General features: G+C 40.1%; 2 protein-coding genes across 2 annotated transcripts; one reads left to right on the top strand and one right to left on the bottom strand.

The window, feature by feature from the left end:
• Window positions 1-359: 359 nt before the first annotated feature.
• Window positions 360-1,383, bottom strand: LOC149239095 (GDSL esterase/lipase At1g74460-like). Its single transcript, XM_089369751.1, has 4 exons — window positions 1,372-1,383; window positions 1,033-1,257; window positions 722-971; window positions 360-607 (listed from the first exon to the last, which is right to left on the bottom strand). Exons 1-4 carry the CDS (start codon window positions 1,381-1,383, stop codon window positions 360-362), a joined length of 735 nt encoding a protein of 244 aa, XP_089225877.1.
• A 770-nt stretch (window positions 1,384-2,153) lies between these two features.
• Window positions 2,154-2,892, top strand: LOC149239094 (histone H3.3-like). The gene is made up of 4 exons (XM_089367065.1): window positions 2,154-2,225; window positions 2,330-2,403; window positions 2,509-2,602; window positions 2,722-2,892. The coding sequence occupies exons 1-4, from the start codon at window positions 2,154-2,156 to the stop codon at window positions 2,890-2,892; spliced, it is 411 nt and encodes a 136-aa protein (XP_089223191.1).
• The last annotated feature ends 11,619 nt before the right edge of the window (window positions 2,893-14,511 follow it).

Below are 14,511 nucleotides of genomic sequence, written 5' to 3'. Positions count from 1 at the left end.
GAGTTTTGTTTCCTGAAGCTCACCTAAGCTTTGATACCATGACAGAAAACTGAAGACTCTATAAAAGAGCTTAATCATTACATTCACACACATAGATTTATACATAGATTGAACTAGGCTGTCATTTATTTTTCACCAACACTTGCCAATTTTCGCCCTCTGACATTGATGACTTGATGATGTGGCAACATCCCACAGTGGGGCCCTGTTTGCCAGAAAACAATAGTACTCAAGCCACCGTTACTTCCTTGCAAAAAATGTGAAAACAATAGTACTAAAATTCTATAATTAGAAGATGAAAGTTTGATTGTTTTTGTAATATATATATATGTATGAATAAAACGGAGACAAATGTACTGTCAAGATGGAGATGGAGACGGAGATAGCGATGGCGATGGTGCAAGTGAGTGAGTAGAATTGGCAGAGAAAAAAATTACGGTAGACAGAAGATTCTCTGTAATCAATACATTTGCAGCGTCAGTAGGATGATATTCATCCCAGAACAAATATCTGTTTCTGTCTGGACACAGCGTTGCAGCAGACACGCATGTTAATGTGGGCCGGTATCCTCCAATACTGCAGCAAGGAGTATCAGAATTATCAAACCCTGCATCCATAAAGTCTAGTTAATACACTCACTCGCCAATCCAAAACCAATCCCATGAAACATGTTGTTATTTGAATAGCAAATTGCTACGTATTAAAGATTTTTGACTCTCACCATAAGCTTGGGGATTCTCTATGATCATCATAAAGAAATGGTAACCATCTGTAAAGATAAAGCCAGCTGCTGGCAGTTTTGAATTTAGATCAGCGATGAGGTTTTTCACGGCAGCGTTAAACTTGATGGCATATTCGTTGAGATTCTGTTGGCAACTACCATCTGTTGTCATTACCCGCTGCAGAGGAATACAACCGACAGGTCCCAATCCTGTGAAGAGCATCTTGCGCATGCCCAATTGGTGTAGCCTCTGCCTCATTTTAAATATTTGGTATTGGTTTTACTCAAATTTATAATTATGTAAAACTCACCCTTAACTGTTGGCGCAACGTGGAGACAAGATAATCAATGAAATCATCCGGACTGTATTCCCAAGAATCACCCAGAGCGGGATTCAAATAATTATTAATGTAATCATTGCTTCCGATGCCTATTAAATAGATGGATCCATTAAAGAATTTTTCTGCCCACTCATGCCCGATTTTCTTGGCGACAGTAATTAGGCCGATAGGCCTTCCTTTCAGTGAGTTTTTCGTCTGCACTTTGTTTCTTATATGTTTTTCTGTTTGATATCTGACAGTGAAAGATATTTACCGATTCATTATCCTTCCCACTCATCACATCTGGCAAGCATGCACTCATCAGGTTACCTGTATTCCCATGTTTCTAATGGGGAACAGGTATCGAACAGTCAAGCATGCACTCATGGATTAGAATACTGTGAATGCAGATTATCTCAAAAAGCACTCATGGATTAGAATACTGTGAATGCAGATTATCTCAAAAAGGGCGTTGTGTAGCAATTTTCTTTTGGCTGTGTTTCTATTTATTATTCATATTTATATTCTTGTAGCGTGTCTGCTGGTTTTTAATGTAAAAGGTTCTTGTCAGATTGTTTTTGACTTAGTGAATTCTTCTCTTGGTTTAGTAGGGTTTGTGGTTGTTCTTGGGTTAGGATCCATGTTTTATTTCCACTTTTGATGTAAAAAGTTCTTGTTAGATTGTTCTTGACATAGTGAATTCTCTTGGTTTCCTAGGGTTTGTGGTTGTTCTTGGGTTAGGATCCATGTTTTATTTCCATTTTAGTTTGTCTCAGAGTATATGTCTGCTTTGATTTCCTATTTTCCTTGTTCTTCAAATTTGTTTTCAAGGGTTTAGTACGGGAAAATCTCCATTTTATTTAAAGAGGTGTGATCGCGATTGCATTGCCTAAAAGTGGTTTCTTTGAAAGAGATTGATAGTAATTTTTTGTTGTGGTTTTGGATTTTCTATTTTAATGTTTGGGCTTTGGTCTTATGCTAAGTGGTTTCTTTGAAAGAGATTGATAGTAATTTTTTGTTGTGGTTTTGGATTTTCTATTTTAATGTTTGGGCTTTGGTCTTATGCTTTCGTTCTTGCTCTCTATGTTGTAGATCACTTTTTTCCTTGAATCATGGCTCGTACGAAGCAGACAACACAAAAATCTATCGGAGGAAAGGCTCCGAGGAAGCATCTCGCAACAAAGGTAACGACTTTCCTATATTTCTTCCATTGCATCTTTGGTGGAGTTAATTGAGGCATGTTGTTTTTATTGTGGCATTTTATTTTGAAGCTCCTTTTTAAAATTAGGCTGCTCGTAAATCTGCTCCCATGACCGGAGGTGTGAAGAAGCCTCATAGATATCATCCCGGAACAATTGCTCTTCGATATGTACACGCAGTTTAAATTTGCTTCAGATTCTATCGATATGTTTACAATGTTTTCTTTATAGTATATGTATCTTATTGCAAATTGTTTAATTGACTGAACAGAGAAATTCGAAAGTATCAGAAGAGCACGGAGTTGCTAATTCGGAAGCTTCCATTTCAAAGGATTGTGAGGGAAATTGCCCAGGACTTCAAGGTAACGTGTCACCTTTCTCGTTAAAATGTTAGCTTAATTGGCGACCCATTTCAATGAATTTCTTGGTACTCTGTTCTGGAGGTGGTACTTGTCTAATTATTTTGTTTTATTGTGTTCAGATAGATTTGCGATTCCAGAGTCATGTTGTCTTGGCACTTCAAGAGGCTGCAGAGGCCTATCTTGTCCGTCTGTTTGAAGATACTAACCTTTGCGCCATACATGTGAAGAGGGTGACCATCATGCCGAAAGACATTCAGCTTGCAAGGGGTATCCATGGGGAAAGGGCCTAGGCCTGTTTTCACGGTGATGATTTGTATAGGTCGGATTTTTTTGGGGGGAGAATTCTGTAGCATGTACATATATTTGATGAAAGAAGCTTTTTGTAGAAACGCATTGTAGACTGCAGGATTATGTAATGTCATATAATTCAAGTTTACGTTGACTACAACGGATATTGTCTATTTATGACTTCTAATTGAATGGGTCGACTCGAGCTAATTGTAGCTGCTTATTAATATGGAATTTTTTTCCATTCGAAGCCATGTTTTTTGAAACCATACTACATGTTGATGCTTGTTAAGCTCTTCATTATTATATGGTATAATTATTGTTTATCAATGTTTTGGAACCCATACTGCATGTTGATGCTTGTTAAGCTCCTCATTATTAAATGGTATAATTATTGTTTATCAATGTTGAAGTGCTATATGTGTCTTCATGTATAAATTTAATTTGTTTTTCGGTAGACAACATTCCTTGTGATTTATATTCTGCATTTTCTATTACTTTACACTGATAATATTCTGCACTTTCTATTACTTTTCACTGATAATCGACTGCAATACAAGATGTTGTATGACGATGTCTTTTATCAATGTTGAAGTGCTATATGTGTCTTCATGTATAAAACTGGTTGTTGAACAATAATTTATCCTGTCTGCAAGATAGGGCTGTGCATCTACCAAAATTCTTCATAGTGGAACTTGTTTATATGTTTTTTAATAATTGACTTTGAAGTTTACAAATAGTTGGATGGATTTTATTTGCTAGGCTGAAGCAATTATTCTACAAATCCACTACGGTTGTGAGCAATGAGTATTTATAATTATGTTATTAAATATTTGGATGGATTTTATCAGCAAGGCTGAATCTACTATTTTGTAATGCACAATAGTCTTGCGATGTGTTTGCAAAAATATGTTCTTGAATATTTGCATGGATTTTATCTGTCTGACTGTTTATTTGTCGGACTAAAGTGAGTGATTATGGAATGTTTAGTGGTTGTATCAATTTGTTTGGAAAATTTTGTTTTTGAATACTTGGGAAGAGATTAGTTTGCAATGCGCGGTAGTTGTGAGCAATCTGTTTGCAAAAGTGCGAGTTGTTGCAATGCTCAAGTGGGAGGTTTCTTTTGGAAAATTGTTTTGCCATTGTTTTTGTGATGGTGCAATTTTAGCTAGTATTCATTTTTTGATCCAGGTGGATATTGGTGGCCACCTGCCAGGTCCACCTGGACCCCCACCATTGTCTTTCTCAGCATTTTCAGTTTCCTTAATTGTAGCACAGTTTACTATTTTTAGCAGTTTTTCGGGTCCTGAACTTCCGGAGCCGTTTTGAGGCCCTAAACGACGTTTTTTTGGAATTCTGGGGTGACCGAGCCTTATGTTGCCTCCCAAAGTGGTAGTACTCGGATAGATCTTTCTAACGAGCTATCGTACGCGTCAAACGGAGATCGTATGCCAAAATTACGACCCCGGGAAATTGATGTACCAATTTACCCAAACTGGGCCCACAATTTGGCGTTTCATCTTCTAGGGTTAGGTTTCGGTATGTGAAGGGTTTTCCATTGTTTCTCAACAATAAATAGGCCTTCGAGCCTCATTGTAATACAGTTCAGAACAGTTCAGAGGCATGTAGCCATCACATCTCTTCTCAGAGATAAGCTACCATCGCCCTAGCTAGTTTATTGCCATTTCTGTTTGTAAGCATATGTCAGTATTTTCCATTAATGAAATGAAGTATTATTTCCGCTGCATCTTTGTGTATATGGTTATCTCTGTAATTTGTTGCGTTCCTGCTTAAATCTGGATCAGTGGTATCAGAGCGGTCTGCTTTTTCTCTGTTTTTCTTTGCATGTCCCCAACAAGGTCGGAATATAAGGAGTTAGGGCTTGAACTGGTTGAACCTTTGCAAGACCAGCCTCGCAAATCCCGACGGCCTCCCATGGCGGACGAGAAGAAAGACGAGGGGGCAGGAGATCCCATCAAAATCTTGCTCGAAGAAGCGCTCGAGCGACAACGGAACACGATGATGGACAGCTTTGCGCAGATCCTTCAGCGGCTACCCAGAAGCGGCGCATCGGCTTCCAGCAGCTCCTCTGGAAACGCCACACCCTTTAAGGTACAAGTTAATTTTGAAATCCCCATATTCGAGGGTCAGATAGACGCCGATGCCGTAGATAAATGGTTAAATCTGCTAGAGGGTTATTTTTCTGTTCATGAATTTTCGAGTCGGGAAAAGATTGTTTTTGCTCTTCTCAAAGCAGCCCCCCACGTCAAGGATTGGTGGGAAACCTACTGCGAGCAGAAGGATGAAAGTACTGGCTCACTATTTTCAGCCGCACCCACCTGGGATTCGTTCCGGGATGCCATCAAGGAGCAGTACTACCCTGTCGGAAGCTATGAGGATGAATACATAAAGTGGACCACGCTGCGGCAGGGAAGGGACCAAGATGTGCCGGAGTTCACCAATCTTTTCCATACCCTTCGCACAAAGTTGGGTATCAAGGATTCGGAGCAACATTTGATACTCAAATACCGTGGCTGCCTGCACAAGTACATCCAGGAAGAAATACAGTTCCTAAACATCCCCTCGCTCGGCGCAGCATACCGGTATGCCGTCAAAGTCGAGCAGAAGTTTAAACAAAAGAAGCGAGACTTTGGATCTGCGAATCCAAAGCAGGGGAAAGGTGCCCCTAAACCACAGAACAAAGGACAAAGCCAAGGCGGGACAGCCCAAGACAACCAGCTGAAGCTGCAAGCAAAGAGCAACGCCGCGAAGCCGAGAAAGGACACTGGAAAATGGTGCGAGTTCCATAAGAGCTCCACTCACAACACAAGTGAGTGTCGGGCCAAACAGTCACTGGTGGCTGAGCTAAAGGTTTCAGAATCAGATGCATGTTCCGACTCTGAGTCAGAACCCGATAAGGGGTATGAAAAAGGGAAGCAGATCATTGATGCGGATCCCAGCGCCACTGTTGCTACCGCAAAGATCCAGAAAAATGAACCCGAAGATCCAGAGGAGGAGGAGCGTCTCTTCCACTCCCAGATGTGGGTCAAGGGCTCCCCGATACAGTTCATTGTTGATAGCGGGAGTCAGAAGAACCTCATTTCGGCAGAGGTCGTGAAGCGGTTGGGCTTACCGACCACAGCACATCCACAACCATACACCATTGGGTGGCTTTACCAAGGGCGAGATCTTCGCGTGAGCCAGCAGTGTCGCCTTCCATACAACATCAAGCCCTTCACGGATGAGGTATTGTGTGACATTGCTCCCCTTGAAGTTTGTGATGTATTACTAGGACAACCATACTTGTGGAAGCGACATGCTGTGTATGAATCAAGGCCCCGTGCTGTTATTATTACATTGGGAAATAAGTTGTTCAGGATACCAGAGGTACCACCACCTGCCGCCATCTCTTTGATTACTGCAAAACAATGCAGTAAGATCATTTCCAAAACCAGGAAATTTGTTTTCCTGATGATACGCCCTCAAGGGAAGAAGAAGACAGTGGCCGCGGCCTCCAAACGAGGTCCCTCTGCACGGCAGCTACAAATGGACAAGATTGTGGAGGAGTACAAAGACATCTTCACCTCCCCGGCAGGGGTTCCTCTGCACTGTCAAGTCAAGCACTCCATTGATCTGACCCCAGGTGCGCCGCTACCCAATGGACCATTTTATCGGCGCTCCGTTCTGGAGAACAATGAAATCAAGAGGCAGATTCAGGAGCTCCTACAGAAAGGTCACATCCGTCCGAGTTCTTCGCCCTGTGGGAGCCCGATAGTGTTGGTACAGAAGAAGGATGGGACGTGGAGACTCTGTATTGACTATCGGGCGCTGAACAAGATCACTGTCCGTAATAGGTACCCGATCCCGCGGATTGATGACCTCCTAGACCAACTAAAGGGGGCGAAATATTTCAGCAAGATCGATCTGAAGTCAGGATATCACCAGGTACCAATTGAACCCTCAGATGTGTGGAAGACTGCCTTCAAATCCAAGGAGGGCCTCTTCGAATGGTTGGTCATGCCTTTCGGATTGACGAATGCTCCTGCAACCTTTATGAGGCTAATGGATGACATCTTGCGGCCATTCACCAACTCCTTTGTAGTAGTATACTTGGATGACATTCTGATCTTCAGCCAGAGTTGGGAAGAGCACCTCCACCACATCCGACAGGTTCTCCAAACACTGCGGCAACACAAGCTATGTGCCAATTTGGAGAAATGCACTTTTGGCATGACCGAGGTCCAGTATCTGGGATACATCATTGATGAACAGGGGGTGCATGTCGATCCAGCCAAGGTCCAAGTCATTCGGGATTGGCCCTCTCCAACCACTCTAACAGAGCTCCGCAGCTTTCTAGGTCTTGCCAACTTCTACCGCAGGTTTGTGTTGGGATTTTCTCATATTTCTTGGCCCTTGAGTCAAGTCACCAAGGGCGGGGCGAAAGCAAAATTCTTTTGGTCTGAATCTCAACAGAAGGCATTCAGGGAGTTGAAGGATCGCCTCTGCACGGCACCAGTGCTCGCGTTACCAGATTTACAACAACCATTTGAGGTCGAGACAGATGCCTCTGACTATGCTATTGGGGCAGTCCTTACTCAACATGGACATCCAGTGGCATATCACAGTGAAACACTTTCAGACACAGTCCGGAAGTACCCCACTTATGATAAAGAGATGTATTCCATTGTACAGGCCTGCCGACAATGGAAGCATTACATTTTGGGGAAGGAAACGGTCATCCACACAGACCACCGACCTCTGCAATTCATACAGACCCAAGGGAAATTGCAGAATGATCGCCATCAGAAGTGGTCTACATACCTGCAACAGTTTCACTTGAATATCAAGTATAAAAAGGGCAGCACCAATAATGTTGCAGATTGCCTCAGTCGACCACCGATCATGGCGCTAACCACCGTGCTCAGCTCTTGCGGGCACGAGACTTCTGATTGGCCACTTCTCTACAAAAGCGACCCAGAATTCGGCCACACATACCAGACACTCTTGGAGGGTCGGCAGGTTGCAGATTTTCACCTCCAGGATGCCCTATTATGCCACCTCGGTCACCTTTGTGTTCCTTCAAGCGAGCGTGCCAAGATGATTTGGGAAGCACACTACAGTCGGGCTGCTGGGCATTTCGGGGTCGAGAAAACAGTGGCAGTACTGCAAAACTATTTCTATTGGCCGAATCTTCGACAGGATGTTGGGAACTACATCCGATCATGTACTGCCTGTGCCATTGCCAAACCGACCATTAAGAAGCAAGGCCTCTATACCCCGTTGCCTACCCCTAGTCGACCTTGGGAATCCATCTCCATGGATTACATGTCAGGCCTTCCTTCCACTAAGCATGGAAATGACTGTGTTTTTGTGGTCGTCGACAGGTTCTCAAAGATGGCCATTATGATGGCCTGCAAGAAGAATATCACAGCAGAAGCCACTGCTAAACTCTTCTTTGAACGAGTGTGGGTGCACTTTGGGATCCCACAGTCTATCATCTCAGATCGGGACAGTCGGTTTCTCAGCACATTTTGGTCCAGTCTCTGGTCAATGCTGGACACCAAACTCACGAAGTCCACAGCCTTCCATCCTCAAACTGATGGCCAGACAGAGGTTGTCAACAGGATGATTGTGCACATTCTGCGCATGTATAACTCAAAGCATCCACGCACATGGGACGAGAGCCTCCCCTATGTTCAGCACAGCTACAACCGAGCTCTTCACAGCTCCACTGGCCATAGCCCTTTTCAGGTGGGTTTAGGATTCCAGCCACTATGCCCCATTGATGTGGCCATGCCACTTGCAGCTACTCACATGAATTCAGCTCATGTCCAGTCCGAAACAGATAAGGCCACCAGCTTCATTGAGCGCATCCAACATATTCGCCAGCAGGTCCATGACATTCTTGAGAAATCAAATGCCAAGTACAAGCAGCGACATGATCAACACCGGGTGCCACACAAGTTTCAGGTGGGCGACAAAGTCTGGTTGCATTTGCAAAAGGAACGCCTTACTGGAGCCTATCGGAAATTGAGACCACTTCGATATGGTCCTTACACCATTACTAAGGCTATGGGAGACAATGCATTTGAGCTCAGCATTCCCCCATTCCTTGGCCTGCACCCAGTGTTCAATGTGGACCGCCTTCGGCCATACTTTCCACCATTGCTAGACACATCCGACATTGCAGAACAGCTCAAACCCACAGAATTAAATCCAGATTGCATGGAACAAGCTGCAACTGATCGGATCATGGACACACAGATCAAGAACACTCGCCAACAGCATATCCAACTGTATCGAGTTGTCAAAGCAGGCCAACTCCTTCAGCAGGGCAAGTGGCTCACCAGGGAACAAGTTCAGCAGAGGTTTCCTCATCTCATGGAGGAGCTCAACGCAATGGGGACCATTGCTTCCTAAGGGGGGAGGAATGATCCAGGTGGATATTGGTGGCCACCTGCCAGGTCCACCTGGACCCCCACCATTGTCTTTCTCAGCATTTTCAGTTTCCTTAATTGTAGCACAGTTTACTATTTTTAGCAGTTTTTCGGGTCCTGAACTTCCGGAGCCGTTTTGAGGCCCTAAACGACGTTTTTTTGGAATTCTGGGGCGACCGAGCCCTATGTTGCCTCCCAAAGTGGTAGTACTCGGATAGATCTTTCTAACGAGCTATCGTACGCGTCAAACGGAGATCGTATGCCAAAATTACGACCCCGGGAAATTGATGTACCAATTTACCCAAACGGGGCCCACAATTTGGCGTTTCATCTTCTAGGGTTAGGTTTCGGTATGTGAAGGGTTTTCCATTGTTTCTCAACAATAAATAGGCCTTCGAGCCTCATTGTAATACAGTTCAGAACAGTTCAGAGGCATGTAGCCATCACATCTCTTCTCAGAGATAAGCTACCATCGCCCTAGCTAGTTTATTGCCATTTCTGTTTGTAAGCATATGTCAATATTTTCCATTAATGAAATGAAGTATTATTTCCGCTGCATCTTTGTGTATATGGTTATCTTTGTAATTTGTTGCGTTCCTGCTTAAATCTGGATCATTTTTATTCCTTGTGAAATTTTATTCCTTCTTTCCATATGGCCAATTCATTGTCAGTTTGCTAAATTTTGTTCATTCTTTCCATATGGCCAGTTCATTGTCAGTTTGTTGTTGTCGTCTCGTCGTGGCCACACTCGGCGAGCCACAATGTGGTTAACTCATTATTGTCAATTTAGTGCATCTCGGCCACTTTGTCAATTTAATGATGACTTGAAGAAACTCCTCAAGTGTCATGTTTCATTATCCAGTGTGAATTTTTATGTCTTCTTCCCATGTGGCCAAATTATTGTCAGTTTAGTGCATCTTGGCCATCGTGTCAATTTACAACACGTGTTGGTTGAAGAGTTTCACGGTTAACTCTTAACACTCTGTTTTGATTTTTCATGAAACCCTCATTCCCAGTTTTCAGGAATCATTCATTTTCAGTTTTCCAACCAAATTACTCTTTAAATAAAAGAATGAAACACTCGTTCTCAAATAAAAATGTTCTCACATAAAAGATAGAAATACTTGTTCTCAGTTTTCTACCCAAATTTGAAGGGTTACCACCAAGTTTGAAGGTTTTAACGCAATAGAATTTTTAATGCTCAAGTTGAGGGGTTTGGTATTTTCTGGGTACTACAATTCTTCTGAATAATGGAAATTTCCAGCTTATTTGCTTATATCAAACATTTGTGTAGGGTTTCAACCAATTAACATTTCATTGAGTATGCATTTACAAATCAATGATTTTGGGATCAAATCCCACAAAGCAATTCTATATATGCTCTTCAAATTCCTTCAAGCTTTTGAAAGTAAAACCAATGAATTATCAAATTTTACTATAATAAAAAACAATTAGAAAACCTTTAGCCATCCCAAATTGCTCATCGTTTAGGCTTGAACCAACATCTCTTCAAGAAAAATTCAACAATTCTAATTTAATAATCCTATCAGCCTATCTTTGTACCTTTTGGGACCATTACTAGTCTTAGTGCCTTGAAACATCTCTATTTACCTTAGTTGCTGTATCTACACGTGGCATGCAGTTAGCAAGCCAGAGAATGAAATTAACTTAAAAAAAAAGAGATGACCATTTGACCATTTGCAGAGAAGTTATTACAAAATAAGAAAATAATTTTGGTATTGTAGTTTGGCACACAAGGGGAAAATATGAGAAGTGATGAACCAGTAAATTCTAAAATCATCCATTGTTGAGTGGTAGAGTGGGTAGATACACCGGACTGTTCGAGAGCGAGTTATTCACTCCCCAAAACTGAAATTCACCATTAGCAGTTCTACATCAGATGTGTGGTGATCACAGATAATATGTAATGTTGTTGAGGACTGTTGGGCTCTCATAGTTTCTGCCTCTGCTTTTTGATATATAGGGTTTCGTAGTTTCTTATAAGTAAATTATAAACATGGAAGTATGTTTTATTTTGGGTATGTGGGGTTTCGTAGTTTCTCGCAGGCCATTATAAACATGGAAGGGTTTGTTGCAGTCGCAGGGTTGGTTGCACTTGCTAAAAATAAGAGACGTGTGCATTGAAGGATTGGCGATATCTTCAACTCTGTTTTGGTAGCAATTCCGATTTTTTTTTTTTTTAATAATTTTTGTCATTCATGTGGTTTATGAGAGTGTCTTTCAGTTTAATTATATTATTAGTTGTTTGGTCTATCCTTTAATGTGGTTAATTTTTAATTACATCATTAGTTGTTTGGATGACCATTTAATGTAGTTAATCTTTAAATTAAAGATTTAAAAAAACTTTTTATTTAAGACATGGTTAGAAACTCTGATATACATATGGATGGATATTTGATATGAAGTGAGTTGGATATTTGATATGAAGTGAGCTGGACTAGGAGAAATTTATTTATTTTATAAAAAATAAAAATAAATAAATAAAAATTAAGATAAGTTTATTGGAAGTTATAAATGTGTTGGTATGTAGTTCGAGTGAATTTAATTTAGTTATAAAATTAATTTAGTTTTGGTAATTTGTGGTTTTGTTTATAATATTTTTATGTTATGCAACAAATCGTTGTAAGATGCTTTTAGGTTAGGAAATGTATATTTCTTATTCAAAGTTGTTTTTCCAATAAGAGTTTTTTTTGTTAAATTATGGTGTTTGTATGTTATTTTTATGATGTGTTTTCATGTATTTATTTCTCCCTTTTTTTAATAACCGCTCGCATCAAAGAAAAACTAAGGGCCAAAAACGAGAAACTACTATACGGTGAAGAAAGAAATGTACTTTTTGGTCATGCTAAAAAGCCAAAAGCAATGCATGGATGACCCAACCTGAGATGATTTGGGATCATTGTTTTAGCAAGCAGATGCAGAGGAAAGGATTAAAGTCGATGTAGACAAAAACCAGATTGAGATGCTCATTGCAATGAAGTGGCAGAAGGGGAGCGTTAGGTTTGGACTCAAAGTGTGATTCTAGCAAGTGCAAATGATGTTAGAAGGCCAAGTCAAGATATGGATCAACAAGGGCTAGAGATAAAGTGAGAGAGAGGTTATGTAGATACATGGATGAGAGAATGTAGATGGAGTCAATGATGTCAAGGTATGGTGAAGAAGCTAGCATGTTATGTAGAACCTAAGTAGCGCATGAACACCATAGAGTGTTTGGTCCAAGTTGTAAATCTGCTTTGAATAATGTATTCATTTTTAGATGACCACAAACCAATCTACTATGAATAATGTGATGGGTATTGGATGACCACTAACCAGTCTACTTTGAACAATGTGATGGATTTTAGATGACCAATAACCAATCTACTTTGAATAATCGAGTGGTTTTTTGTTGTCCACTAACCTTCATTGTTTCATCAATTTACTCCCTATTTTAAAGGTGTAGGAGAGTTTATTTTTTCATTTTTCTCCCCCCTTTGAGGTGTGGAGAGTACCATCCTTGAATTTAGAGGACACCTAGAATTGGATCTGGATCATGTCCAAAATCATTTGGAATAACTATTTAATAGCTTGTTGTATTTTCCTTTGCTTCTTTTTTTGTGTCTTTGCCTATGTATTGACTAGGTGGTAAGACTGATGTAGTTGCTTCACCTATGGATTCCGTCTCCAACAATTTATTCATTCATAATTATCTATCTTCTTAATAATATTCTTCTTTTGACATTTATTTGATTAGTGATTTGTCTTCCCACAATGAAGGCAAGAATGGAGATCAAAACACTAACTCTCATTGTGACCAAATCTTTAACAATGTTGGCATTTATTTTCAAGATTTTGGGCATCTTCAATAAATCTTGGGCTTACAAACTTAACCGGCTTGGAGTAATCCATAATATGCAAGTTGTTTCCTTTGTCATACCCCAAACCATGTCAACCTATGTTGAATGGTATCTCTTTCCAAGGTGTAAGAAACATTTGGAAAGCTCTTGATGTTGTTCTTCCGTGTCTTCACATTTTTTTTTCTATTATTAGTGCAATCATTGTGTGATTGTGATTCATTTTCATTCATTTTTTATAACTCCATTAGGTCTTTTGTACCACAATTAGCATAAACCATTTGCAAGATTTCATCTATTTCACATGTTGCAATAGACTTTTTGGATAAGATCCTTTGTATCATTTGTTATATCAATATTCTCTAATAAATCCTCTATGTCACAACTTGCATCAATATTTTCGATGAGTTCATCTATATCACAAATTGCATTAGCTTTTTGTATGAGGTCCTCTCTATCACAAATTGAATCTATCTGAGTTGTAGATGTTGCATCTAGCATATCATCAAGCTAATCTTACTTTTCTCTTAACTTTATTTAAAGTGCATCAGTCAATCAATCGTTCCTTCATACCTTGATCACTTCAAATATCATTTTCCAACTGTAGTATATCAACCATGTGATCAACGATGTTTTATTTCTATTATAAGTCCCACTCAATTGCTTTAATTTGATTTTGAAGTTCATGGTTATACTATTGCAAATCCTTTTATTCTTGAGAGGCATATTGGAAACACTTTCCTCCTTACCCATATTTATCACACTCACTTGTACTCACTCACTTGCATTAATTGTTTTATCTTAGGTTTGCTTCATTTTTATGTCAGCTTCGGGTGTCAGGTACTATCGATCATGCACACTAAGCGAGTGATTAAAATGTCTTGACTTTTATAATTGTAGTATCGCAAACATCAAAATAACACTAACACAAAGTATATTAAACCTTCTTATTTATCTTGTATAATTACATTGATATGATATTCCATTTTAGATGAGGAAATGCCATCTTTTGATTATTGCCAAAAAGAAACTCTCCTTTTCTTTAAAATGCTTTTGCAAGTCTTTAATTATGTATTGAAGCTATTGGCACTAAAAAAAATATCACTTCATGTTAAAAAATTATCACCTCCATTTCAATCTTTTGAAACGAATCTCAAAGAATCTTTCCTTTTTACAAAGTGTTTTTGTGACAACCCTTTTTATTAATCCCTCTTATAGTTATCTTTATGCATTGTAATTCATGTAAATATTGTGTAAATGTAAACATAATGACTTGATGAGAGGAGTGGACACAGATTCAAAAGTGTTGAGGAGTTGCTTGGGAAATTGG

This window comes from Pinus tabuliformis, chromosome 8, assembly GCF_031772625.1.
Source record: "Pinus tabuliformis cultivar Carrire ecotype Pingquan chromosome 8, CPIR1, whole genome shotgun sequence".
NCBI lineage: Eukaryota > Viridiplantae > Streptophyta > Pinopsida > Pinales > Pinaceae > Pinus > Pinus tabuliformis.
Note: the sequence above shows the minus strand (reverse complement) of the source record. Positions and strands in the feature narration are given on the sequence as shown.